At 43.6% G+C, this 26,374-nt stretch overlaps 1 protein-coding gene across 1 annotated transcript; it reads right to left on the reverse strand.

The window, feature by feature from the left end:
• Positions 1–1,200: 1,200 nt before the first annotated feature.
• On the reverse strand, positions 1,201–24,906 carry LOC104454730 (probable leucine-rich repeat receptor-like protein kinase At5g49770). Its single transcript, XM_039305046.1, has 5 exons — positions 24,757–24,906; positions 3,093–3,326; positions 2,974–2,989; positions 2,754–2,884; positions 1,201–1,677 (listed from the first exon to the last, which is right to left on the reverse strand). Exons 1-5 carry the CDS (start codon positions 24,904–24,906, stop codon positions 1,201–1,203), a joined length of 1,008 nt encoding a protein of 335 aa, XP_039160980.1.
• Positions 24,907–26,374: the final 1,468 nt, after the last annotated feature.

Here is a 26,374-nt window from a genome sequence, read left to right on the forward strand (position 1 = left end):
TACAATGATCAATAGACTGCTTATTAGTATTTGTTTGTTCCTATTATATTCACCAACTCTTTCTATCGAGTTATCACTTTTGTTTGCTCTAACAAACTTTTTTACCAGCTCATATTGAAAATTATAGAGCTGAGTGATTGAATTCTCTGATTCCACCTAACTTTGCATTACCAACACTTATTTAAAAACACACCGACCTTAGAGTGCCAAAACTTAGCACGAGATAACATTTAAGTGCTAAAAGTTAGGATCATGATATTTAAATATTAAAATCGGAGCAAAATTGATCAATTAAGTGCCAAAGGAGAAATCCAGTCAAAATGTTGACATGACGATTGTCCGACGAGGGAAGTGTAAAATGATGTCATTTTGCACGCTAACGTTGCTAGATAAGTGCAAAAACAACCCTAGTGACGGTGGGGAAGGGTTGGGCGAGGTTGCCGGGCCCTTACTAGGGGTTGGCGACCTCGACCGACCAGCGTCCCTTAGATTCGGCAAGGGTGGCCGGTCCTTCCTAGCGATGACGGGGAGGAGGCGACAACAAGGGCTCAATCCCTACCATTCTACAATGGTTTTTTTTTTTTCTTCTTTTGGTTTTTTTGTTGAGTTAGCTCGAGTTAGCTCTTCGGCGAGCCATGGATAATTAATATTAATAAAAAATTGCAACCTAAGATTTCTAAAGGGCATACACTTGACACTCGAGCGTCCATTTTTTCAAAAAAATGTGATATTTAAGTGTTACTTCCATACTTTTGACACTTATATATTTTTTTGTACCAAGTTTTGGCACTCTAAATATTCTCGTCTTTATTTCTGATACTCTTACTTGGCTCCTCCTGACCCAACTCTCTACTTCTCGTCTCATCAGAAGCACAGGCAGCCTTCGCTCATAGGCATGATTCATGAGACGTGGCGAGCCATGAAGACCGTGCGAAGAAGCAGGCAAGCCAGAACCAGCAGTCCAGGAAGTTACAAGGTGCCGTGGTGGCCCTCATATCCTCCCAATCACTCAAAAGACGAGTCCATACACTGTCTTCTCCGCGAGAAGACCAACTGGTTGTGCAGGTGGAATGGGAATGATCACTTCCTTCAGAATTCCACTCACACAAGACCTGAACATCTGGAAAGAGTTGGTCATGACTACACATGCTAGTTTAATTTTCTTAAAGTACACTGAAGCTGATCATGACTGTAATTTGCCTACTGGGGTTCGATCCTCGAAGGTGGGAAGCCCCCACTATACTTCGAGAAGTCCTCATTGTGGTAGGGATGTGTAGCATACCCCTTACTCGCCTCCTCATAACTGGCTGAAGTGGTCGCCGATTCGGCCTTTGGATTCAAACCCGCGAAAACCATGATGTTCTCTATTTCCTTCACCACCTCTCCCATGGTTGGCCTGTCCGCTCCTGATTCTTCCACACATCTCATTGCTAACTCCACAAACCTCTCAAGACCCTTCAAAGACGTGCCCAATCCGATGGCTGGGTCGAGAATCCCCTGCAGATTGTACAAATCTTTGTCCTTATTCATGAGCACCCTCACTTCTCTCACAATATATCTGCTCTGCTCTATTGGCCTCCTGGCTGTAAGGAGTTCCAGCATCAATACTCTGAAGCTATAGACATCACTCTTCTCGGTCAGCTGTTCCGTCATGTAGTATTCAGGATCCAAGTAGCCCTTCACAACAATAAAGCACAATCTGTATGTAACACTCATCAAGAAAACTACACAAACAATAATGACCAACACTATAGCCCTTTTCTCAATAACTTCGGTCAATTAATTGTCTCTCATATGATTCTGCAGAAATTATCATGGTAATCATCCAAACTGACAAGAACAATTTTCTTATATTGTTTTCTCTAAAGAAAACTCTTGACCAAAACCTGAAAAGTGCACTTCTTCTCCAGACAAGTACTAGGTTCTCAATAACATGGATTGTTTTAGGAATCAGGGAACACATGCAAAATTTCTGTGTTACTGAGAAAAGTTTGACTATCTAACGTTAGACTAAGGCCCGTTTGGTTCAACCTTTCAAATGGGCTTTTGGACTCTAAAGTCCTTGGCCAAATGCAAACGCGTTTGGTTCGATTTTTTGGGGGATTTTGGCAAGATGCAATTGCATTTCCAAATGGCTCTTAACCCAAAGCAGGTCTAGAGGCATTTTGGGAAGTTGTATTTTCGGAATGCAAGTTTGGGGTTACTGTTCATCTTCTCTGGAGAAGCCGATTGGAGACCGACAATCGCCGGCCAAGGGGTTGCGCCCGTCGGCGATCGCCACCTAAGGGTTGCCCAACCTTGGCGACCATCGCCCGATCTCAGGCGGTCGTCGCCTCAGGGTTGTGAGAACACAGGCGACGATTGCCTGGGTTGCACAACCTCAGGCGACCAGGCAACGGCCGCTTGGGTCGCCTGGGGTCGCCCGACCCCGGCGGTCGTCACACTGGGGTCGCTCGACCCGGCGATCGTTCGAGGGCCAGATCCGGCGGTCCAGCAGCTAGATTCGGCGGTCTGGTGGCCGAACTTAAAAAAAAAATATATATATAAATATATTTTTAATTTAATAAAAGTTAATTACAAATGTAAATTTTACCAAACGGTATTTTGGCAAAAATTGTTTCTCAATACAAATTTTACCAAACGATGTTTGCATTTTGGAAAATCCCCTTTAGGTTTCACCTAAAGATATTTGCATTTCTGCAAATGTATTCCCCAAAAGCCGAACCAAATGGGCTATAAAGCTCATTACTGACCATTGTTCCTTTGACTTGAGTGGTAACATGACCCCTTTCACCGTCTCCCATGGGCTTGGAGACACCAAAATCAGCAACTTTTGCATTCAAGTGATCATCCAATAGGATATTGGTTGATTTTATGTCCCTATCTATGATCGGAGGATTAGCATGCTCATGAAGATAAGCCAGACCTTGGGCTGCACCAATGGCTACTCTAAGTCTTCTTGCCCAATCCAACCTGATTCCTTACTTTCCTGCAAGTCGAAACTTGTAGTTGTGAACACAGATGATATGAGCGAGGAATTTTTTTCTTAAAAAACCTAAATTCCGCATGAATGCTTTCTCAACATAAGAGACTTGAGAGGAGAAACCTGAGAGACTCTCTTTGATGGTACCATTTGGAAGGAACTCGTACACTAGCAATTGTTCACCGTGCTCAGAACAAAAACCAACAAGGCTGACAAGATTCTTGTGATGGACTCTTGATAGAAGCTCAATCTCATTTTTGAACTCGACCCCACCCTGCATAGATCCCTGCTGTGCTCGTTTTATGGCAACTGGAGTTCCAGAGGGCAGAGTACCCCTGTAAACCTGCCACAGCAACAACAAAATTTATAGCTTGGCCAGTTTTCAGGACAGCCTGATGATTTTGAAGACAAACAAAAAATTACACAATTCTGGCGCAGTACCGATACAGTTCTCAGAATTAAGAGACATAAACAGGAAATTAAGGTTCTCAATATACTACTTACCTTTTACCAAAAAAAAAAAAAAACAGGAAATCAAGGCTAGACAAAATTTTAGATTTATTTACTGTAATATTTGACTTTTCAAATAAGTGATGGGACCCACTTTTGTTAAAAAAAAAAAGAAAAAAAAAGTGAAAGGGGCAACGCTCGTCCCTTTAAGCCCGACCAGCTTGGGAAGAGAGAAAAGAGAGAGAGAGAAAAGGGAAAGAAAGAGAGAAGAAAAAGAAGGAAAAAAAAGGGTTTCTCTTGTGCAGGTCTTTAGCACCTCGCCAAGCCAATTCGACTCCGTAATGCAATGCTCGGTAAGTGTTGAAGTCCTGGTTCATCCAATTGAAGTATTTTCTGGGTTTAGGGCTCAAATTCGGAATCTTGAGAAAATTGAGTGGTGAAATCCGATTTTTGAGTTGTTAAGCGGCGTATAGAAATAATAGTTTAAGGTGTCGTGAAGTCATAGAATTTTATGGATCTTGAATTGAGCTGGTTTGCCTAGAACAAAATTTCGAAGTTTTCCGCGCGTAGTAAATAGTGTGCATCCAGCAACTTCAAGCCCTTATTTTGTCAGATTTCAGTTTGATTTTGGGATGATCAAGTTGGGATTATTGTAGTATATTTGAAGGCATTTCTATTGATTATAAGTATGTTTGGAACGGGGTTTAATAGAGAAAGTTATAGTGTAACCAAGTTTTACAATCAAGTGCTGCGTTATGAACATCTTGAATAATTGTTTTGAATATGCGATTTACTAGCACATATGAATCATTTTGTTAATGTTTAGGCGTAATATAGTTGTTTCATGGTTGAGGTAGCGTGTTACCAAATTTAATGTTGTTTCTTGCTTATTTGATAAGATTGCGAGATCGAATGATCAAATAATGTGTGTTATTTTATTTTGTGGCATCTCCAAGTCAGTAGTACTAATTTCTTCTTTGGTTTTGTGAAACTCATGTACTAAGGTAAGAATAATTGACATATACTTGTGTGGGGAAGTGATGATCCATTTGTTGTATAAAGATGGATAGAGTGCTCGATACTTGTGAGATGATTCGACAAATCTCTCTTGAAAAGTTATGCATGCTGTTTTGGTACATTTGATTTATGTGATTGTGTGATGATTATTGAAAGATGATTTGTGTTGTATTGAGGAAATCAAATGTGATGTGAATGGGCAAAGAGCTAACTACTACACAACAATGAAATTTCGTGTGAGTCATCTCTAGAGCCTTATAGTCAAGGGCTAAGTGCTACATGGTGACTTGAGTTACTTGGGAGTCACTTCTAGGGTTTGCACTACTGACATGTGTAATAAAGGGCTTAGTGTTACATGATAACATAATTTCGTGGGAGCTACCTCTAGGGCCTTATATTATTGCTATATGTGATCAAAGGCTAAGTGCTATACGATAACGTAATTTCGGGGAAGCCACCTTTAGAGCTTTAAGTTTAGATATTGACAGTGGATTAAACCATTGATATGAAATAGATTTTGATCATTAAACTAAATTGGTGATGCATGTTTTGTTATTATGGATGAATGAGAAATTCTGCTATTTGATTAAAAGCGATTACCCATAAATATACTTTGAATGATCAACACGCAATGAATGAATCTACAACTTCAAGATAGTCTGAATGTAATCACAAGGAAAGTATGCATGAATGTCGATTGTCTTCTCAAAATAATAATGGAAGTCTTTTTGTACGTTGTTCTCTTAAATGGGGGGCGGAGAGAGAGAGAGAGAGACTATCTCATGATTGCAGAATGAGGAAGTTACTCTAACTTCCTTTAAGAGACAACCACTCGCAAATGGCGCCTCTCAATTGCACCCCACTATAGGCGAATAGGTGCCTCTTGAACACAAATCCCATTAGGGCAAACTGTGGCCCTTGGACACACTCCATCATGGCGGACCATCATAATATAACATGATTTACTAGTAACTTATAGATAACTTAACAAAACTATTATGAAATTGCTAACACTTTTTAACAGTTTAAAAGTATCAATTTTTCTTATTTTTACTAACTTTTGTTTGTCTTTCTCACCAACATCTTAAATTTATCAACTCTTATGTGAATTTACCAATATATATTTAAGCAACTTACCAATTTTTCAATTAAATTACCAATTTAGTTTTGGATTATTAACTCTCATTTGAGTTAATTACCAATATACATTAATTTCTATTTGTTTAATTTATCAACTTTTGTTATCATTTATCAACTTTTCTTTTACGAACATTTTAAATTTAACAACTCTCATATTTATTTATATTTTTGATTGTTGTAAATTACCAGTTTGTTTTACAATCGATTCTGTTGACACCTCAATTTTTAGTCTATTTATTTTATTAATTAAGTTTTTATTTATTTTGTCTTTTTCGAAATAATAAACAAATAACAAAACAACAATAAGAAAACAAGAAAAGCAAAAAGCAAAGCAGCCAGCCCCTTTTCTTTCTCTCTCCCTTCGCACGACTTGGCCCCACCCTTTTTTTCTCCTTCTTCTTCCTTCTTCTTCTTCCCTCTTCTTCTTCCTCGCTCCTTCTTTCTCCGCCTCGTAGTTCACGCGAGAAGACGACGACGCGCAAAGGACGGCCTACGGCTGAGAGAGTAGGCCGACGTCGGCCGGAGAAGATAAGATCGCGAAGCGCCATCAATGCCAAGCATGCTTCGCTGGATGAGCTTGGATGGGACGCCGGTTCAGCCAAGGAGAACCGCCGGCGCGAAGGGGACCGGCGGTCGGCTCCGTCGACCGGATTCCCTCGCCTATAAAAAGGGCACCACCTTCGTCGAAGAACGGCACGGGCGAGCTCGGAAATCCTTCACTGAGAGACATCGGGAAGGATTGAAGGGCGAGCGCGGGAGAGAACTCGGGTCGCGAGCTCGGCTGACCTCCCACTGAGAGACTTCGGGGGAGGCCGCCGGCTAGCGAGTCCGAGAAGGTCAGATCCGGCCGGTGGAGGCTCGGATCTGGCCTGAGTGAGAGAGAACCAAGGCTGGGGGGGCTGCTGGAGAGAAGAGGAGTCAGAGAAAGCCGCCGTGAGCCGAGCACCAGCCGCGAACCGCGAGGTCCCGACGTCAGTGGCTGCTGCCGTCTCCCCCACGAGCACCACTCCTTCGAAGCTCGAAGAACCAAAGAAAATCGAAGTTTCCCCGGTCGTCCCGTTCGCACACCGTCGCTGCTGCTCGCCACGCCAGATCTGCGAGCAGTTGAGGCCGGAAGAGAGGAGAGAGTTCAAGATCCACGAAGAAGAGGACTTGAGAAAGGTCACATCTGGAGGAGAGGGGGCTGATTGGACGCAGATCTATCCATTCGCCGTGCCGTGTCGCTTCGAACCAGGCCGTCGCTGTCCCCGACGTTGCAGCACCAGATCTCTGCAAAAGACGTCCACCACCGTGCCGCCCCCTACCAACGAGCCTCGGTTGGAATTCCCGAAGCCAGTGAGTATCTTTGACCTCTGCTCGTCTGCCACCTCGCTTCCGGGTTGGCCATCTCTACTGTAGCCACGTCGAAGCCGCTCCGCCGCCGATCGACTGCTTTTCCCCCTCCGTCGCTCGTCACGGCCGCCGGATCGTGAAGGCAGCATCGGCTGCGAAAATCGGGTCAGCCGGGTCGGGCGCGTGACCCGGCGCCCTAGGGTTTCCGTCCGCGTCGGGTCCGAACCGGGTCGGGCGAAACCCCCATCCGGGTAGGGTTTCTCCCTGTTCGGGTCCTCTAGGCCTAACCGTGTGGGCTGTTTTTGTGCATAAATGGGCCTGGGTTAGTTCATGGGCTTGGAAAAAGAAAAAAAGGGAGAAAAATCTGAGTCGGGCCGTCTGCGTTGCGGGCTGGCCCGGGTCGGACCCAACCCGCGGATCCGACCCGGTCGGCTTTTTTATATTATTTTAATTTAAAAAAATATAAAAAATATTTATTTATAAAAAATAATAATAAAAAATGTTTTAATTTCCAGAAAATCGAAAAATATTAAAAATTGTTGAAAAATGTTTTATTTTCTAAAAATCGAGAAAATAAAAAAAATAATTTATTTTCCAAAAATATCAAGAAATATTAAAAAATATTTTATTTTTCGAAAAATCAAAAAAATCAAAAAATTTCATATTTTCCAAAAAAGGCCAAAAATTCAGAAAAAGCCAAAAAAGACTTGTATTTTTCCAAAAAATACTAAAAACCCAAAAAAAAATCCCTTTTGTGTCCAAAAATTAGAAAATGACTCAAAAAAAAAATGTTTTTCCTCCCAAAATGCATGGAAAATCTCTCAAACATCCAAAAAGCCTTAGGTTTAAACAAGATTAGGTACCGAAAGGGCATTAGTGATTAACTAGTGTAATCAAGTCCCGATCCTAATTTCTCTAGTTGCGCAGAGCGAGTATTTCTCCCGATACTTCGCTTGGGTTTCTAATCGACCCACTCCAAATCGATTAGTGGCGACTCCATTTTAAAAATTGATTTATAGGTTAAAAACTCAAACTATTAAAGTCGTGAATTGGTGGACTTGGGAGAGTCCGGGCTTAATAAAATCAGCCGAGCCATTAGCCTCCTTAGGTGCTCGTACCCGGTGCGGGCGCGAGAAAAAAGAGGTCGCGACAGCTTGGCGACTCCGCTGGGGAAAATTGAGGACTTAGGCCATTTTATCTTTGTTTAAATGCCTTGCTAACTTGGGTTTTTTCCTTTTGTGCGGGGGTAATAGTTTAAAGTTTTTTTCATTCTGTCAAAATAAAATGTTTTGTGATTATAAACTGCTATGCATGCTTTACTGTTTTAAACACTACACATGGCACACACAACCCGGCCGCCGGACCTGGGCCGCCATAGGATTTCTAGGATGGTGTTAAGAAAGATACGACCTCGAACGCGAGACTGCGATGTAGAGGTTGCCTTTCTTTTCCCCGAATTTCTTAGCCGAGGTTAGGAGGATATGCTGCTAACGCGAGACTGCGACGGGCGGATATCCTTTTAATCTCACCAAGCCTTCTGAGTTAGAAATCGAGCCGCACGTCCCATGCGCGTGTCTTTGTGCTTGCCATTTTTCTTTAAAAAGCAAAAGTAATCTCTTTACTTTTACTCATTCCTTTTACTTGGCCCATGGCAATTTAGGATAAACTTTTCAAGTCCCAGTTTATATGCGATGGGGAAAGACGATATCCAGTTCATTCCTGCTCCCAAGGCGGAGCTCTTCAGATGGTGGGGTCAGTTAGATCAGTTTGCCCAAGAGCGTGTGAAGGCCAAAGTCGGTCATCTCCTATCGTTGATCCAAATCACTGTTCGCCCTGAAGTCATACAAGCCATAGCACATTTCTGGTGCCCGAAGACGGTTACTTTTATGTTTGGTAGGTTTGAGCTAACCCCAACCCCGAAGAATACAAGCATCATCACTGGAATGCCTCTTGAGAAAAAGCTTGTCAAACCATCAACGGGCCTCATCCCGATACGTGGGTTAGCACGGCTTTTAAGAACTGAAGTCCATACTATGATACAAATTCTTGAAGATAACCATAAAACCTGCCCATTGGAATTTATGAATGCATGTTTCCAAAATCAGCCTATGACCCGAAAAAGTGAAATTTTCCTCCCGGCCTTTTCGGGCTCATCATCTTCCCCATCAAAGAAATGCCATAACTCCCAAGATGGCATGGATAGTTGATCAGATCTTAAGAGGGGGGAATTATGTCAACATGATTTTAACTGAAACATTCTTGTCATTTAATCGTTTTAAAGACAACTCGGAGAAAATCATGCGAGCCTCTCATGAAATTTTACAAGTCTGGTTCTTTTCTCACCTAAGCGAATTTCGAGACTTCATGCGAACGTCCGAAACAAATGCTTTTGAAAATCCATTACAAAAATTTATGGTTCTAGGACCATACATTCCCAATCAAAGTTGTTTAAATTGGGTAAACTTCCTAAGAGACCCAGCTCCGAGGCATTCCAATGGTGTCTTTGGTTGGTTCCATGAAAAGAGGGCCCGCTTTGCTTACATACGCACCCGCCCAATTCCATTGCTCGGCCTCACCGGCGCCATTCCCTATTACCCGTATCGGGTAGCACGACAATATGGAGCCCTTCAGGAGATCCCACCGCCTTTCAAGAGGATGATCCCTCCAGTTCTTTTCAACACAAGCCGTGACTATGCATTCGAAATTTCTATCGCTGAGGAAACCTGGAACAGCTGTCATCGCAAAAGGATTGTGGTACCTGAAGGGCTTGAGGGAGAAGAAAAAGCCCACCACGCCTCCATGTCCTACATCCATAACCATCGCATCCCGAAAAGATGGAAGCCATTAGTCCCTCACTCGATCGGCGCGGAGAGCGACCAACACGAGCAAGCGAGCTCATGGAGAGGGATTTGGGAATGGACTGGATGCACACCTCGAGAAACCGCCCTAAGGAAGCGAGGCGTCCTCACAAGAGCAAGGCTCCCCGTCGCATATAAATTAGCAATCATGTGCCCCTTAGTGTTAATATTGTGAAGGTTTTGTCCCATTGTTTAGGGACTTTTGTTTAATGTCTAGTATTTCATTCTGTCTTTTCAATTGCAAGTTCTAGATGTCAGAAGTCTGCGGTCTATAAAATCCTCTTTTGATAAATAAGAAAGCAGTTAGACCATTGCCATGGGTCAATCTTTGTTTACTGTCATGCTCATTCATTGTTTTCAACACGAACAGGTAATTATGAATTGCCGGCCATCAATCGTCCGCAAATGGCCTCATGCAATAGGACCCGATCAGAATGATGTAAAAATCGTCTTATTAACATTGAAGACGGCGTAGGACAGATGTCCATTGTCCTTCAACAACTCTCAAGACAAATGAAATCCACTCAAGCTGAGCCCAACTTTATAGTTGCCTCAAACATCGTCATAACACCTGCAAATTTGCCAGAAAATGGCCAGTACCATAGACAGTTTGAAAGGATCATGAAAAAGTTAAGCCAGTTGCAGGAGCAGAATCCGATGGACCTGTCTAATTACGCCGGCATTGAGATTCCTGAAGAGCTCAAAGCACCTGAATGCGAAAGGTATGCTGATACCCCCCGTCCAGAGACTTACTTACAGGCCTACCTGGTTCGAAGGATGATTCAATCGTACCAATCGAGCTTGACGGCCCCCTTGCGATGGTACATTGTCAGAAGATTAGTCCCTTAAAACCCGGGAGGGAACTAATTCATCTTTTTCACCAAGAGTATAATCTTGACATCACCCGCCCTACGAAGAGCCGATGATCGTGGAGCACAAGGAACCGTTAGTCGCTGAGATAGGAGAAGAGCATGTCAATGAAGCCTTGCATGATAAATGGGCAGCTGAACAACACCGTTATTGGAAAATTTCCCACTAGGAAAGGCAAGGAGCCTTTGTACGAGATCAAAGACAAAGAGCCTGTTCAAGAGGCGGGGCACGCATGGATGACTCCCTGCTTACTCCAAGAGCTAGGGTCCAAAGAATACCAACCCCTATCAACTTGGGGAAGTGAATCGACAAAGTGAAGCTCTAGTGTCTTTCACTCCCTTGATGAGAATCGAGGGCGAAACGGGGGCCTTACTCAAAAGGTCCGGACCGGGGGCCAAGAAAAGAAAGCCTAAGCAGATCAATTCAGCATCTGCGACGAGCCACCGCACCAAAGCTTCGAGCGTTCCCAAGAATACAGCTTTGAAGGCTACCATCCTCTGGAGTACAACCTTGAAGAATTCCCGGCCCTAGAATACAATCCTAAGGACTTCCAGCGTTATTTCAACAATGAAACTGACGATTCATCGTATAATTGTTTCCTACTCTCATCCGGGGATGAAGGCCCGTCAGAAGAAGAATCATACGTCTTTATCCGCTACGATCCTAATGAAGTATTGAGCTCATCCTCTGGCCATGAGAATAGCTTCAATACTTCGTCCTCATTCGGAAACCTTGACCAAGAAGAAAGTAATGGGATAATCTCAGTAGAATCCAACTTCCCTGAAACAGAAAAATTCACCACTACAACAGATATGCAAAGGGGGAAAAAAGTGGCTAACCAAGATACATCAAGCCCGTCTTGCCCTCATAGGATCATGAGCCCCATAGAAATGTGGATACCCAATCTTCGCAAGTATGACGGCATGGCTTGTCCCGTGGCCCACTTGCGGTATCTCCATGCGGAAATGAGTCGGTACTATGGCCCGATGTCGTTCACAACTTAGGCATTCCAAGAAACTCTTACGGGGTCTGCATTGCAATGGTTTATCACAACAAATATTTATCTTCTAAAGGACTCGGAATGAGTTGACTTCCACGTTCTTGCATCAGTACCAAAGCCGGATCGGAACCGGGCGCCTTGTGAGAACTTGGTTCACTTGGAAGAAGAGCAATGGAGGATTTCCGAGCATACGCAAGGAGGTGGAGGGCTTTCATGATACAAACCCACCCTCAGCGGGTGAAGAGGAGTTAATGAAGCAGTTCATAGAAGTTTTGTCTGCAAGCGGCGCTGTTGGCTGCATGGGTTACACTTCCGTAACTTCAACGAGGTAGTCATCGCATGCGAATACTTCGAGTCTCGAAGGCGAGGAATTCAAAGACGCTTAGCTTCAAGACCAGCACTATCAAAGCGCTCCTTTACATGGGAGTTTTCATGGGTTTTACTTGTTTTTATAATTTCATGTCTCTTATCTTGTCTAGTGTGCTACTGTTGTATTTTCCATTCCAAGTACTCTATTGTGCAGTTATAATATTTTGTTTTAAGAGCATGAGGCGATACTCCAAACTTGCCCGGTGATGCTATCCAACCATGAAAAGAAAACATCATCCAAGGAGAATACTGAGGGCTGGGCTTCCTTATGCTTTTTCTCCCCAAAAAATATTTTGAAAATGAAAACCACTTCATCACCAAAAGCTTTTGTCAAAACAAGATGATAAATTTAATCATGTTTGTCTTTCTAACTCACTCACTTCATGTCTCGGAAGATCATTCCCGTCCCTTTTGACTTAGTGCGACGGGGGCATTTAAAGCAAGCACATTATGTGAACTCACCGAATTCAATGACACCCTCCCAAGAAAGCAGGGGCAAACAGAAAGGAACATCTCGCTTTAAAAAAAAAATGGTAAGTCTTATTCCCTTAACATAATACTGAGAATGACAATCTCTCTCTTCTATTTACAGGATACAAAAGATGGGATGTAATAGGCACAGACATATTATCAAACTTGAAGCATGCATAACATGATAGCTCAAGGCAGGATGTCCCGAGTTCATTGACAGGACTTCCGGCTTCAACGAGCCAAGAAGCACAAAGAAGGATTTGCTTCTCTTTCTTTAAATCGGCTATCGTCAACAGGGAAGAAATCCGGACGGTTGAAGCGGTCTCTAGCCCCTATTCAAAATAAGGACCTGGAAACTTGACTTCCTATTCAGATACATGCTCTTGCAAGAAGTGATTGCCATCAGAGAATTGGAGGTTTTGATTGACCATCTCAGATTCCATAGAAGCTTGAGGTACATGACTTTTGCCCAATGATGCTATAGTTAAAGACAGAAGGAGAAATTCCACAGAAGGAAGGCGTTGAAGATGAATCAACGACCAGCAATCATGCATACATGGTCACAAGTGAAGAAGGCCAATCGAAAGAAATGTCAAACTATGCCAAGACGAAAAGGCTATCATCGATATTCAAACATCATCAGGAGTCAGCAAATACAAACTTCGAAGAAGAGTAATTTGGTATCGTTTCCAATACTCCCCCTTCTTTGAATTCACTTTTGACATATTCCCCTATTGACGGGGAGCATCACAACTCAAGAACCAAACTCAATGGTTAGGCAAAGCAATATTGGCCAAGCTAGTACGTGGAAACCACATCAAATTCACCTGGCTTCGTGTAAAAAGACATGTCAACCAGGAGCTAATTCAGAGAATAATTGACCTAATGAAGCAAGGGACATAGGACTTCATGTCCCCCTCTCACTTCGGGTTCACCCAATCATCTCGCAAAAACCTGAGTGAAGGGTAAAGTTGTATCGATTCCAGTTATTTGACTCTTGAAAGAGTTCATGACTAACACATTCCCTCTTGTTTGTTGCAGGATCACCTGACTGTCAAAAGCAAGGATAATGAATCAATGAAAAGCATGTCTTGTTTGTTGCGGGGATTAACGACCGTCAAAAACACGAGATAACAAATCGATGAGAGGCATGACAAACTCTCCCAAGCAAAATGACGTCTCAAGTATCGCCAAAGCAAATGGCAGAGATCCTTCAGGCCTCAATTCACCTTTAATGTTGGCCTTGTTGATTGATCTATTTTCATCTTCTCTTATGCAGGGGCAAAAATAGAGATGCCCGATTAGATCCCCAACCCCGGCCGATCCTTCATGTGTCATATCCCTAATCAATAGGGACAATCATCGACACCCATTTGCGAATAACCCTTTTGATGTTCAAAATTTAACATATTTGGAAGCACCATTATGTTAACTCCTAAAGTTGTCAACAAGGTCTTTTCGAGTCAAAACCATTCACTTATTTTGAAGAGTTCAAACTCCATCATATTCAAAATGTTGCATGTCGTTTCCAGATGAATTCGGCATGATGATTTTGTCTGTCTAAGTCACTGATTCCACTAAGGATTATTAGAATAGACAGCTAAATGAAGAATACAAGATTAATTGAGCATGCTGGATGAGGCGCGTCAGAATGATGGAAGGCAAGCCATATCCTACACACAGTCCCCCATCTATACACTTGTGAGATGAGTGCAGAAGATTCCATGGCTGCAGGGTAAAGAGTTCTCTCGCGAATGGTATGATAACCAAAATAGTGAGAGGCATTACATCGCTCACCCCATTGAGCCCCATTCACTGATGAAATTTCTCTCATATCCTGTCAAGGAACCACCCACACCGGGGCAAGTCGAAAGCAAGTCAGCATCACAAAGTGAGAAAGGGGATAGAAATTTTCTTGCTTGCACTTGCATCAATCTTCGAGTGTCTTTATTGCATATGAACACTCGCGTTAATTTAAATGCCCTAGAGTCATGAAGAGCAATTCTTTCTTTACGCACTTGTATTCATTGTACAACCCAAGTGAGTCGTAATTTTACCTCACATCAAGACAAAACAAATTCTGCCATTTGCGGTATAGCCCGAAGAGCCATCGAAGATGAAGACTCAAGAGTCTAATAACGGTGCTTCGATTGAACTTGTCTAGGCCGGTTCCTCTAACGACAAGAATGAAAAAGCGGGGGCATAAAAAAAGTGTACTCAGTAAGAGCAAGGTCAATGCCCATATTTGAAGAACGGGAATAAAAAATAAGGGCATGAAAAAAGCAGTGTGCCTGGTAAAAGCAAGGCCAATGCCCTCCAGTCAAAAATGCAGCCAAGAAAATGTTGTTGTTGTAGAACCTCCATTTGATAGTGAGAAGAAAGACTGGTGACAAATGCCAAGGCAATCACCAGCTCTACCTTTTTACACATGAATCAAGCCTACTTTGCATCCCATTGTAAAAGTCTCTTCAGACATTAGGGGCACTTCAATTAACGTAGGATTTCATATGTCTATAAGCATCGCTCGAAGAAGTACGAGCAAGATTACTCTATCTCTTTTCGCAGGGTTCTTGACTTGTAAACCCGGAGATGATCGTGCAACATTTTCGTCCATAGGCTTCGACCTTGATGGTCCCCTCTGATGAGCCACTGACCAAGACTTCATCACAGTTTCAACAAAGACCTCTCACATTGGTAAAGTCGTACTGTTTGCGAGAATACTCGGACCCCTGCTGACATGATGACAGTGAGATAGTGTGGTCCTTATGAATCCTACATCAATGGTCGGGATAGCCTTTTCCATGAGAGTGAGCGGAAAGTCCTTTCGGGATCGAAAGTCCCTCATCGGCATGCTCAAGACATCTACATTCTAAATGAATGTTGTCTTTCAAAATCTTCCCCAGTGGAAATCAAAAGATGCAGAACTGACAAAATTATCATGCATGAATCTCATTTGACCTCATGAATTTACAGCATATACAATCATGTGTGCATACTGTGCAAATAACAGATACACTCTTAGAGATCAGAGATATTGCCAAGTAAGCATATCTCTATCCCCATTTGTCTTAAGGTACCTATCACTGTCCAGGTACTCTCTTCTTGACACTCAACCTATTCGAGTCGTCCCTTGAGTTTGGGTGCTTGCAATTGTCTCAGTATCCCATCGTCTTTGAGTACCGGCCACCGTCCGGATACTCATTTTTCCTGACACTCGACCTATTCGAGTTGTCCTCAAGGTATTGATACTTGTGACTAACCAAGTATCCCTTTATTGTTAAATACCTACTGCTGTCTAGGTATCCCTGTTGTCTTTTGAGTATCGGTCACCGTTCGGATACTCCCTTTTCCTGACACTCGACATGTTCAAGTTGTCCCCAGAGTATTGATACTTGTGGCTAACCAAGTATCTCTTGGAATACCTACTGCTGTCTAGGTATTCCCATATCGTCAGGTACACACCGTTGTCTAGGTACTTCCTTTTCAAGACACTCAACTTGCCCAAATTGTCCCCAAATAATAGCAGTTGTTCAAGCATTCCACTACTTTGTGTGCCTACGCCTACCCAGGTATGCTTTCTTACACTTGGACCAACTGAGCGGTCCCAGATCATATCATTAAATACTTGTGTTCATACGAGTATTCCAGTACTTTGTACACCTGTGGCTATCCAGGTGTTCCACCCCTTTCAAGTGCCTATGGCCATCCAGGTAAGCCTCGTGCTACATTCAAGTTTATGTTACCAGGAGGTGAGAGACCTTCACGAATATCTCAGGTACGCCCTCGATATTCCCCTCTACCAGAAGGTGAGAGACCTTCATGAATATGCGAGGCACGTCCTCGATATTCCCAATTACCAGAAGGTGAGAGACCTTCACGAATATGCGGGGCATGCCCTCGATGTTCTCATTACCAGGAGGTGAGAGACCTTCATGAATATGCGAGGCACGTCCTCAACATTCCCAATTACCAGGAGGTGAGAGACCTTCACGAATATCCAAGGTACGCCCTCGATATTCCCCAGGAGGTGAGAGACCTTCATGAATATGCGAGGCACGTCCTCAATATTCTCAATTACCAGGAGGTGAGAGACCTTCACGAATATCCCAAGTACGTCCTCAATATTCTCAATTACTAGGAGATGAGAGACCTTCACGAATATCCCAAGTACGTCCTCAATATTCTCAATTACCAGGAGGTGAGAGACCTTCACGTATATGCAAGACCCATCCTCGATATTTCCACACGAATATCTTAGGTATGCCTTGATTCTCCCTTCAGAGTTTGTACCTGTGACCGTCCAGGTACCCCTTCGATACTTGTGATCATCCAAGCATCCCCAAATAGTCTGTACCTGTGAACGTCCAGGTACCCCTTCGATACTTGTGATCATCCAGGTATCCCCAAATAGTTTGTACCTGTGATTGTCCAGGTACCCCTTCGATACTTGTGATCATCCAGGTATCCCCAAGTAGTTTGTACCTGTGATCGTCCAGATACCCCTTCGATGCTTGATATCTCCAAAGAGTTTGTACCTGTGATCGTATAGGTACCCCTTCGATACTTGCAAACGTCCAGGTATCCTCCAAGAGTTCGCACTTGTGATCATCCAAGTACCCGTCCATTGCCTATGATAAGCGAAATGCCCCTTTTGATCTTTGGCAAAGGCCCAAATATCCTTGAGGTTAGTATTTGTGAATATCCAGGTACTCATTGATATGCCTGTGAATGTCTAGGTATCTTCCAAATCGATGCCCTGAGAAAGGTCGGCGCATCCTCCCGAGAAAGGTCGGGTTCCAACTGGTGTCTTCGACAGAAGTCAGACACCCCACAAATCGATGCCCTGAGAAAGGTCAGCGCATCTCCCGAGAAAGGTCGGGTTCCAACTGGTGTCTTCGACAGAAATTAGACACCCCACAAATCGATGCCCTGAGAAAGGTCGGCGCATCCTCCCGAGAAAGGTCGGATTCCAACCGGTGTCTTCGACGAAGTCGACACCCACAAATCGATGCCCGAGAAAGGTCGGCGCATCTCCGAGAAAGGTCGGGTTCCAACCGGTGTCTTCGATAGAAGTCGGACGCTCCACAAATCGATGCCCCGAGAAAGGTCGGCGCATCTCCCGAGAAAGGTCGGGTACCAAGCGGGTGTCTTTGGAAGTCGACACCCCACAAATCGATGCCCCGAGAAAGGTCGGCGCATCTCCCGAGAAAGGTCGGGTTCCAACTGGTGTCTTCGACAGAAGTCAGACGCTCCACAAATCGATGCCCTGAGAAAGGTCGGCGCATCTCCCGAGAAAGGTCGGGTACCAACTGGTGTCTTCGACAGAAGTCAGACACCCCCAACAAATATGATGCCCTGAGAAAGATCGGCGCATCTCCCGAGAAAGGTCGGGTACCAAGGCGGTGTCCTCGATTCAAATCGGGCACCCACAAATGAGATGCCCCGAGAAAGATCGGTGCATCTCCCGTCAAGGCGACCGAAGAAAGGTTCGGGTCCTAGACAAATCATGGATTGTTTTAACAGGCGATCGAAGAATGGTTCGGGTCCTAGAGAAGCAACTTCCCGTCACGGCGACCGAAGAATGATTCGGGTCCGAGACAAACCACTGATTACTCCAACAGGCGACCGAAGAATGGTTCGGGTCCTGAAGGACCAATCTCCCGTCAAGGCGACCGAAGAAAGGTTCGGGTCCTAGACAAATCATTGATTGTTTTAACAGGTGACCGAAGAATGGTTCGAACCCTGGAAAAGCAACCTCCTCATATCACTAGGTAAGATGACGCCTTGATACTTGCCAAAACTCGGGGTTTACACCCTATCTCACTCACTTCCGGTAAGTAACTACAGGTATCTTCTTATCTGTCTCAGTATATGTAAAGTTATATTGCTCTTCTTTTTTTCCCACATAGAATGATAGGTCCCAAATAAAGTATAATATGCTACGCATGCATGGATAAAATTGAGGCATCAGTCTGTCTTTGAATGCAACCTCTGCGAGCTCACCTCCAAAGAGGGGCAGCTGTTGACACCTCAATTTTTAGTCTATTTATTTTATTAATTAATTTTTTATTTATTTTGTCTTTTTCGAAATAATAAACAAATAACAAAACAACAATAAGAAAACAAGAAAAGCAAAAAGCAAAGCAACCAGCCCCTTTTCTTTCTCTCTCCCTTCGCACGACTTGGCCCCACCCTTTTTTTTTCTCCTTCTTCTTCCTTCTTCTTCTTCCCTCTTCTTCTTCCTCGCTCCTTCTTTCTCCGCCTCTCGTAGTTCACGCGCAGAAGACGACGCACGCGCAAAGGACGGCCTACGGCTGAGGAGAGTAGGCCGACGTCGGCCGGAGAAGATAAGATCGCGAAGCGCCATCAATGCCAAGCATGCTTCGCTGGATGAGCTTGGATGGGACGCCGGTTCAGCCAAGGAGAACCGCCCGGCGCGCGAAGGGGACCGGCGGTCGAAGCTCCGTCGACCGGATTCCCTCGCCTATAAAAGGGCACCACCTTCGTCGAAGAACGGCACGGGCGAGCTCGGAAATCCTTCACTGAGAGACATCGGGAAGGATTGAAGGGCGAGCGCGGGAGAGAACTCGGGTCGCGAGCTCGGCTGACCTCCCGAGAGACTTCGGGAGGCCGCCGGCTAGCGAGTCCGAGAAGGTCGATCCGGCCGGTGGAGGCTCGGATCGGCCCGAGTGAGAGAGAACCAAGGTGGGGGCCGCTTGGAGAGAAGAGGAGTCGAGAAAGCCGCCGTGAGCCGAGCACCAGCCGCGAACCGCGAGGTCCCGACGTCAGTGGCTGCTGCCGTCTCCCCCACGAGCACCACTCCTTCGAAGCTCGAAGAACCAGTAAAAATCGAAGTTTCCCCGGTCGTGCCGCCGTTCGCACACCGTCGCTGCTGCTCGCCACGCCGGATCTGCGAGCAGTTGAGGCCGGAAGAGAGGAGAGAGTTCAAGATCCACGAAGAAGAGGACTTGAGAAAGGTCACATACGGAGGAGAGGGGCGGCGGACGTGAGATCTATCCATTCGCCGTGCCGTGTCGCTTCGAACCAGGCCGTCGCTGTCCCCGACGTTGCAGCACCAGATCTCTGCAAAAGACGTCCACCGCCGTGCCGCCCCCTACCAACAAGCCTCGGTTGAAATTCCCGAAGCCGGTGAGCATCTCTGACCTCCCCTCGTCTGCCACCTCGCTTCTGGGTTGGCCATCTCTGCTGTAGCCGCGTCGAAGCCGCTCCGCCGCCGATCGACTGCTTTTCCCCCTCCGTCGCTCGTCACGGCCGCCGGATCGTGGCGACGCGGCTAAAATCGGGTCGGCCCGAGTCGGGCGCGTGACCCGCGCCCTAGGGTTTCCGTCCGCGTCGGGTCCGGCCGGTCGGGCGAAACCCCATCCGGTAGGGTTTCTCCCTTCGGGTCCTCTAGGCCTAACTTGTGTGGGCTGTTTTGTGCATAAATGGGCTGGGTTAGTTCATGGGCTTGGAAAAAGAAAAAAAGGGAGAAAAATCTGAGTCGGGCCGTCTGCGTTGGCCGGCCCGGTTGAACCCAACCCACGGATCCGAGCCGGGTCAGCTTTTATATTATTTTAATTTAAAAAATATAAAAAATATTTATTTATAAAAAAAATAATAATAAAAAAATGTTTTAATTTCCAGAAAATCGAAAAATATTAAAAATTGTTGAAAAATGTTTTATTTTCTAAAAATCGGGAAAAATAAAAAAATAATTTATTTTCCAAAAATATCAAGAAATATTAAAAAATATTTTATTTTTCGAAAAATCAAAAAAAATCAAAAAATTTCATATTTTCCAAAAAAGGCCAAAAATTCAGAAAAAGCCAAAAAGACTTGTATTTTTCCAAAAAATACTAAAAAAACCAAAAAAAAAAAATATCCCTTTTGTGTCCAAAAATTAGAAAATGACTCAAAAAAAATGTTTTTCCTCCCAAAAATGCATGGAAAATCTCTCAAACATCCAAAAAGCCTTAGGGTTTAAACAAGATTAGGTACCGAAAGGGCATTAGTGATTAACTAGTGTAATTAAGTCCCCGATCCTAATTTCTCTCGGGTTGCGCAGAGCGAGTATTTCTCCCGATACTTTGCTTGGGTTTCTAATCGACCCACTCCAAATCGATTAGTGGTGACTCCATTTTAAAAATTGATTTATAGGTTAAAAACTCAAACTATTAAAGTCGTGAATTGGTGGACTTGGGAGAGTCCGGGCTTAATAAAATCAGGTGAGCCATTAGCCTCCTTAGGTGCTCGTACCCGATTGCGGGCGCCGAGAAAAAAGAGGTCGCGACAGTTACCAACCAGTTTTGGATAACAAATCTTGTTTGAGTTGCTTAGCAACTTTTATTTGTTATAGTTTAATTTACCAATTTTTATTTTTCTTACTTATGAGTTAATTAAATTTACCAACTTTTTTGAGAAATCATCAACTTATTTAGAGCAATTACCAAGTTTTATTTAACTAAGATATCATTGAGTTAGTTGGGGCCTATTTGGTAAAAATTGTTTCTATTCCTCAAAACAAAAAATTTTGTTCTTTTGTTTCGAGGAATGAAAAAAGAATAAAAACCTATTTGGTAAAAATTTTATTTTGGAAACAAAAAATCTATTTTTTTTTATCGGGAATAGACTTGGAACATAAATAAGAAGTAGAAAAAAATATCTTCTTGTTTCCGAAAACAACTTTTTCTTTTCTCTTCTTTTTTCTTCTATTTTCTTCTATTTTCTCTTCTTCTCTACTTCTCTTTTCTTTCCTTCTTCTTCCTTTTGGCCGGCGACCTCATCGAAGCGTCATTGGATCATCGTTGGCCCCAATGTTTACGAAAATAAAATGGCGAAGCTCGACTCCGGCGTGGCTGCCAAGTGACATGTGTCGCCCGGTGAATGGACTCGGAGGAAGCCACGCTAGAGTCGAAGCGCAGCCAATATTTTCTCGTTCTTCTCCTCCCGGTCGTCTTCGGCTACTCCTGCCACATTTGACCTTCTCCGCACGGCGCCTCTATTCAGATCTAAATTGCGTGTCCTGTTGCCGTCGAGTCTACTCTTCCCCTCTTCATCGTAGAATTTGTCCTCAAGCGTGTCGTCGTTGCTTGTGCATGGTCTGCGCAGAGGCGGAGGAGGAAAGAGGAAGGAAGAAGAAGAAGGGGGAAGAAGGAAGAAGAAAGGGAAAAAGGGCCTGGTCGCGCGGGTCGGGCCATGGGGCCCACGAGAGAGAAGGAGGGGCTAGGCCCGTAGGCCCGACCCTCCTTTGGCTGCTTCTTTTTTTTTCTTGTTTTTGTATTTTTCTTTTGTTGTTTTCTCTTATTATTATCTATTATTTATTATCCAAAAAATGAAAAATACATAAATATAGAAATTAAGGCCTAATTAAAAACCTAATCAAAATTTAGGTGTCAACAATAACATAGTACGTTATGCAAAAAAAATGGCTATTCTATATAATGGGTAAACACAAGGTGTTACTATTATGGGTCATGAAAGTAGTTACAATGGAAGAAGATTTTTGTTGAAAGATCTAAGGACAGCTGGTAATTTAATAGCAAAATAATCCAAATAAACATTGGTAAATAACTCAAATAAGCCTTAATAATGTGAAACTAATTGGAATATGAAAAAAATTTGGCGATCACTCTAATTGACTTGATAATTTTCAAAATTAGTTGGTAGAAAAAGTTGGTTAGTACGGCAAATGAAAGTGATACCTCAATAGAAAAAGTTGGTGAATATAATAACAACAAATAAATACTAATAAGCAACTCTATTGATAACCTTAAGCTATTTAACAATTTAAGAAAAGTAAGTCACACAAATAAAGCTTGAGAAATTATTTATAGTTGGTAAATTTAAGTTGTGGGCAGAAAGGTTAATAAAAATCGGTAAAGGATGAGAAAAGCCTTTTTTGGGGGGGGTGGGGGGTGGGGGGTCAAAGATTAGATAAGTTGGTATTTAAAAAAAAAAAAAAAGAAAATCCCAATTAAATATTAGTAACTAACTCAAACGTGAGTTGATAATGCATTGTTAGTTGGTATGTGAAAAGTTGATAATCACTTTAATTGAGATTTGTGATTATAAAAGAGTTGATAGTAGGGGTATGCAACCGGATTGTTGCTATCTCGGGAACTAGATTAGACTGCCCAAAAACACATGTCCAAGAATCAATTCCCGTTGGAACTAGTCTAAGAACAGGTTACAAATTTTTCGAACCGGTTGAAAACTTGTCCGGAAACAGATTCCAAGTGAATACCCACTCAAGATTTGGACCGGATTGCCTTGTTTTGAAACCAATTTAGGAGCCATTTAATAAGCTAAAAAGCCAAAACTCTAGTTACTTTTTCCCTAAATTCTAACCTCAACATTACTTCATTTTTTGTCCTTCCTTAGAATTTCTTGCTAGTCTTTTCTCTTCCCTTAAATTTGTATGAATGAATGGGGGAATGGAATTTTATAATTTATGTTTTATGTTACATGTTCGACCTTTTTATTATTTATAACTATATGTGACTACTGTTCATCTCATGGATTGTTGTTTTTGGCGGACAGAGATTTTTGTTGTTTTTTTTACTTTGAATCGTTTTGTTGCTCTAACCTCATATGATTTTGCTATAAAAATGAACCAAAAAGAGGGGAAAAGAAAACAGTTTCTTGAGTAGATCCTGAAACCAAACTGAAAAAATAGAGTAGGTTTTAAAACCAGTTCTAAGCAAATAAAGTAGGTTGGTCCAAAAACTAGGAACCAATTATAACATATTAGGTTTTACATTTCAGCTTTAGAACCTATCCACCTTGACATCGATCACCCCTAATTGGTAGTGAGACAAATAAAGATAGTAATTCATAGAAAAGTTGATAATTAAAGAGAACAAATAAATGTTTGTAAATGCAATTCAAATGAGAGTTAATAACAAAAAAGTTGTCGGTAACTTTATTGGAGGAAAGTGTTAAGTTACTTAAAGGTTGGTAATTTCACATAATGGTTGGCAAATTTAAGATGTTGATAAGAAAGGCAAATAAAATTTTCTAAAATATAAGAGAAATTTCTTTTATTAGAGGTAATAAAGTTGGCAATTTAAAAATAAATTAAAAAATGCCGTAATGGCTTTGATAACGATTTACATTCCGGAAAACAATTTTTTTTTATTAAAAATGGTTTTTTTTTTTTGTTCGAGAATAATTTATAAGTATAAGAACATGCTTAATAACTACAAAAAAATTATATTCCCAAAATAGAAATACATTTGGTAAAATTATATAATTTTTTTGTTTCTTTTAATATTTTTAATATTTTTATTATATTTTTCGTTTTTTTTCTTTTTTTTCCTTCTTCGTCCTTTGTGGCCGGTTGTCGGCCCAGCAGCCCTGGCAATCGGCTAGGGGAGGGCCGATGAGCTTGTCGAAGCCTCACCAGGCCACCACAAGGCTCGGTGGCTAGGCGAGCCTTATCAGGCCATCAGCGAGGCTCGCCCTTGCCTAGGTGACGCAAGGTCAACCTGGCCTAGCGACGCCGAGCTTACTCAGCCAAGGCAAGACAGGAGAACCGCCTCGCCCACTTTGCCAAGCCACTGCCTCGCCGCAATTAGAGGCGCATCAGCTGCAAGTGCTTGGTCTACACCCTCACCCTGATCGTCATCCTCCGCGCCGCCTTCCTCGGGTTCGCCCTCACCATCTGTGTCAAGAGCCCTGAGCTTAGGCTTCGCCGCGTTGACATCAAGTCCCTCGACTACTCCACCGTGGCCTCCTTCTCAGCTCCCTCGACTGTGTCGCCGGTTGGGGAGGCCGTCCTCCGAAACACCAACTTCGGAGGTTCGAGTTCTCGAACGGGCTATGAGCGTGATCCACGGAGGGGCAGTGCTGGGCGGGGGAAGATCGAAGGAGGGAGAGGCCGGAGAGAGAAGCGAGCGGCGCGACGAGCATGAGATTTTGAGATTCAAAACCTCCGTCGGGTGAAAGAAATGGGAAATGGTAATTCTCTTTCCTGGAGAGCAACGTAAAGCTTTGCTTCTCTTTCCTTCGTAATAAATGCAATGAGAGGGAATGTGCAGGCTAGGTCTGTTTGGTTCCTTGCAGAACACTAAAACAGGACAATACTTGCAGGAGGAGAGAGAAACTTTCGAGAGCTGGCTCCAATATTTATGAAAATAAAAGGGCCAAAGCTCGGACTCCAGCGTGGCTGCCGGGCGACACGTGTCGCCCGGTGAGTGGACTCGGAGGAAGCCACGCTGGAGTAAGAGCCGCAGCCAATATTTTCTCGAGAAGAACAGGCCGCGAACCACACGAGCAGGCCAGATCTGGCGGGGAGAAAGCTCGCCGTCGCCGCTGCCGCAGCCGCTGCACCCCCCCTGACGTTGCGAGACCGTTGGTCCGCGCCCCCTCCAGTAGCCGCCACCGACGCTGCTGCCGTCCCCCTGCACCGACGCCATTGCTGTAGGCCGTCCGCCTCAGCGTCGTTCCCCGACGCCGTCCGATCCCGTCCGCCTTGGCATTGTCTCCCGACGCTGCCCCCTCGACCGATGCAGCTCGCCGCGTGTAGGTACCGATGGGTTCCGCCCGCGTCGTCCCTATCAACTCGACCCCCTCCGAACCCTATTCGCCATCCCAGCTTCCTATTTACTGCCACTGCGCTGTATCCCCGGCGTCATTCCCATCGGAGAGCCGGCTGCCGTCACCCGCCGTATCGCCACCGTCACTAAGTCACCGTCGGGCGGCGTCCCAAGCCACCCTCCCTCGGCGCCGCAAAGAGGAAGAAGGAAGAGGGCTGCAAGTCCGGGTCATAACCGGGTCGGGCGGGTTGACGTCCGGATAGGGTTTCCCGGGTCGGGCTGCACGCGTGGCGGGGTAGATGTTGGGCTGGAATTTTTTATGAATCGGGCCAAAATCGGTTTGGGCTTTTACGCTTAAAAGGAAAAATTCCCGGGTCGGACCCAACCTGGGATCCGACCCGGTTTGTTTGTTTGTTTTTAAATATTATTATAATATAAAATAATATTTTAATAAACAAAAAATTAAAAATATTTATTTTCCTAAAAAAGCCAAAAAGAAGTCAAAAAGCTAGAAAAATGATATATATCTTCTAGAAAAAGACCAAAAATCGAAAAAAACACATGTTAGAAAACCCCTCAAAATCCAAAAATCTTAAGGTTGAAATAAGATTAGGTATTAAAAGAACTATAATAAAGTCATCGATTTTAATTTCACTGGTTGCGCAAGAGTGAGTACATCTCTCGATACTTCGCTTGATTTGTAATCGACTCACCTCAAATTGATTAGTGGCGACTCCGTTTTAAAATTAATTTATAGATTAAAAATTTAGACTATTAAGTTGTGAATTGGTGGACTTGGGAGAGTAATCATTAAGTCGTGAATTGGTGGACTTGGGAGAGTTCGGGCAACGCCTAATAGACATAGTCGAACCATTAGCCCAACGCCTAATAGAAATAGTCGAACCATTAGCTTCCGTAGATGCTTGCCATAACTGGGGACGTTGAGAAAAAAAGAGGTCGCGACGAGTTATATCAGTTAAAATTACCATTTTTATTTGCCTTACTTATTAATCATTTTATACAATTATATATCCAGTTAATTTAGCGTTATTGACTCTTATTTGAGTTAGTTATAAACAGTTGTTTGATTTTCTTTCAATTACCGACTTCTCTTATTTCTAACGTACTTATTTATCTAACAATCTGATTAAAAGGTTTAACACAGCAGTAGTACATGTGCATTTTCTCCTCCCTCTACGCCCACTGGCTAAGCTTCTCCACCCGTTGTAGCTCCGCGTCGCCAACACCTCAAGTCGATATGCTCCTTCCGAACAGCTTTGCCCGCTGATTGAGTTGCCCTCTTTTCCCTACTCTCTCTCTCTCAAATCTGAAAGAGGAGCACTTAACA

This window comes from Eucalyptus grandis, chromosome 11, assembly GCF_016545825.1.
Source record: "Eucalyptus grandis isolate ANBG69807.140 chromosome 11, ASM1654582v1, whole genome shotgun sequence".
In the NCBI taxonomy this organism is placed as follows: Eukaryota; Viridiplantae; Streptophyta; class Magnoliopsida; order Myrtales; family Myrtaceae; genus Eucalyptus; species Eucalyptus grandis.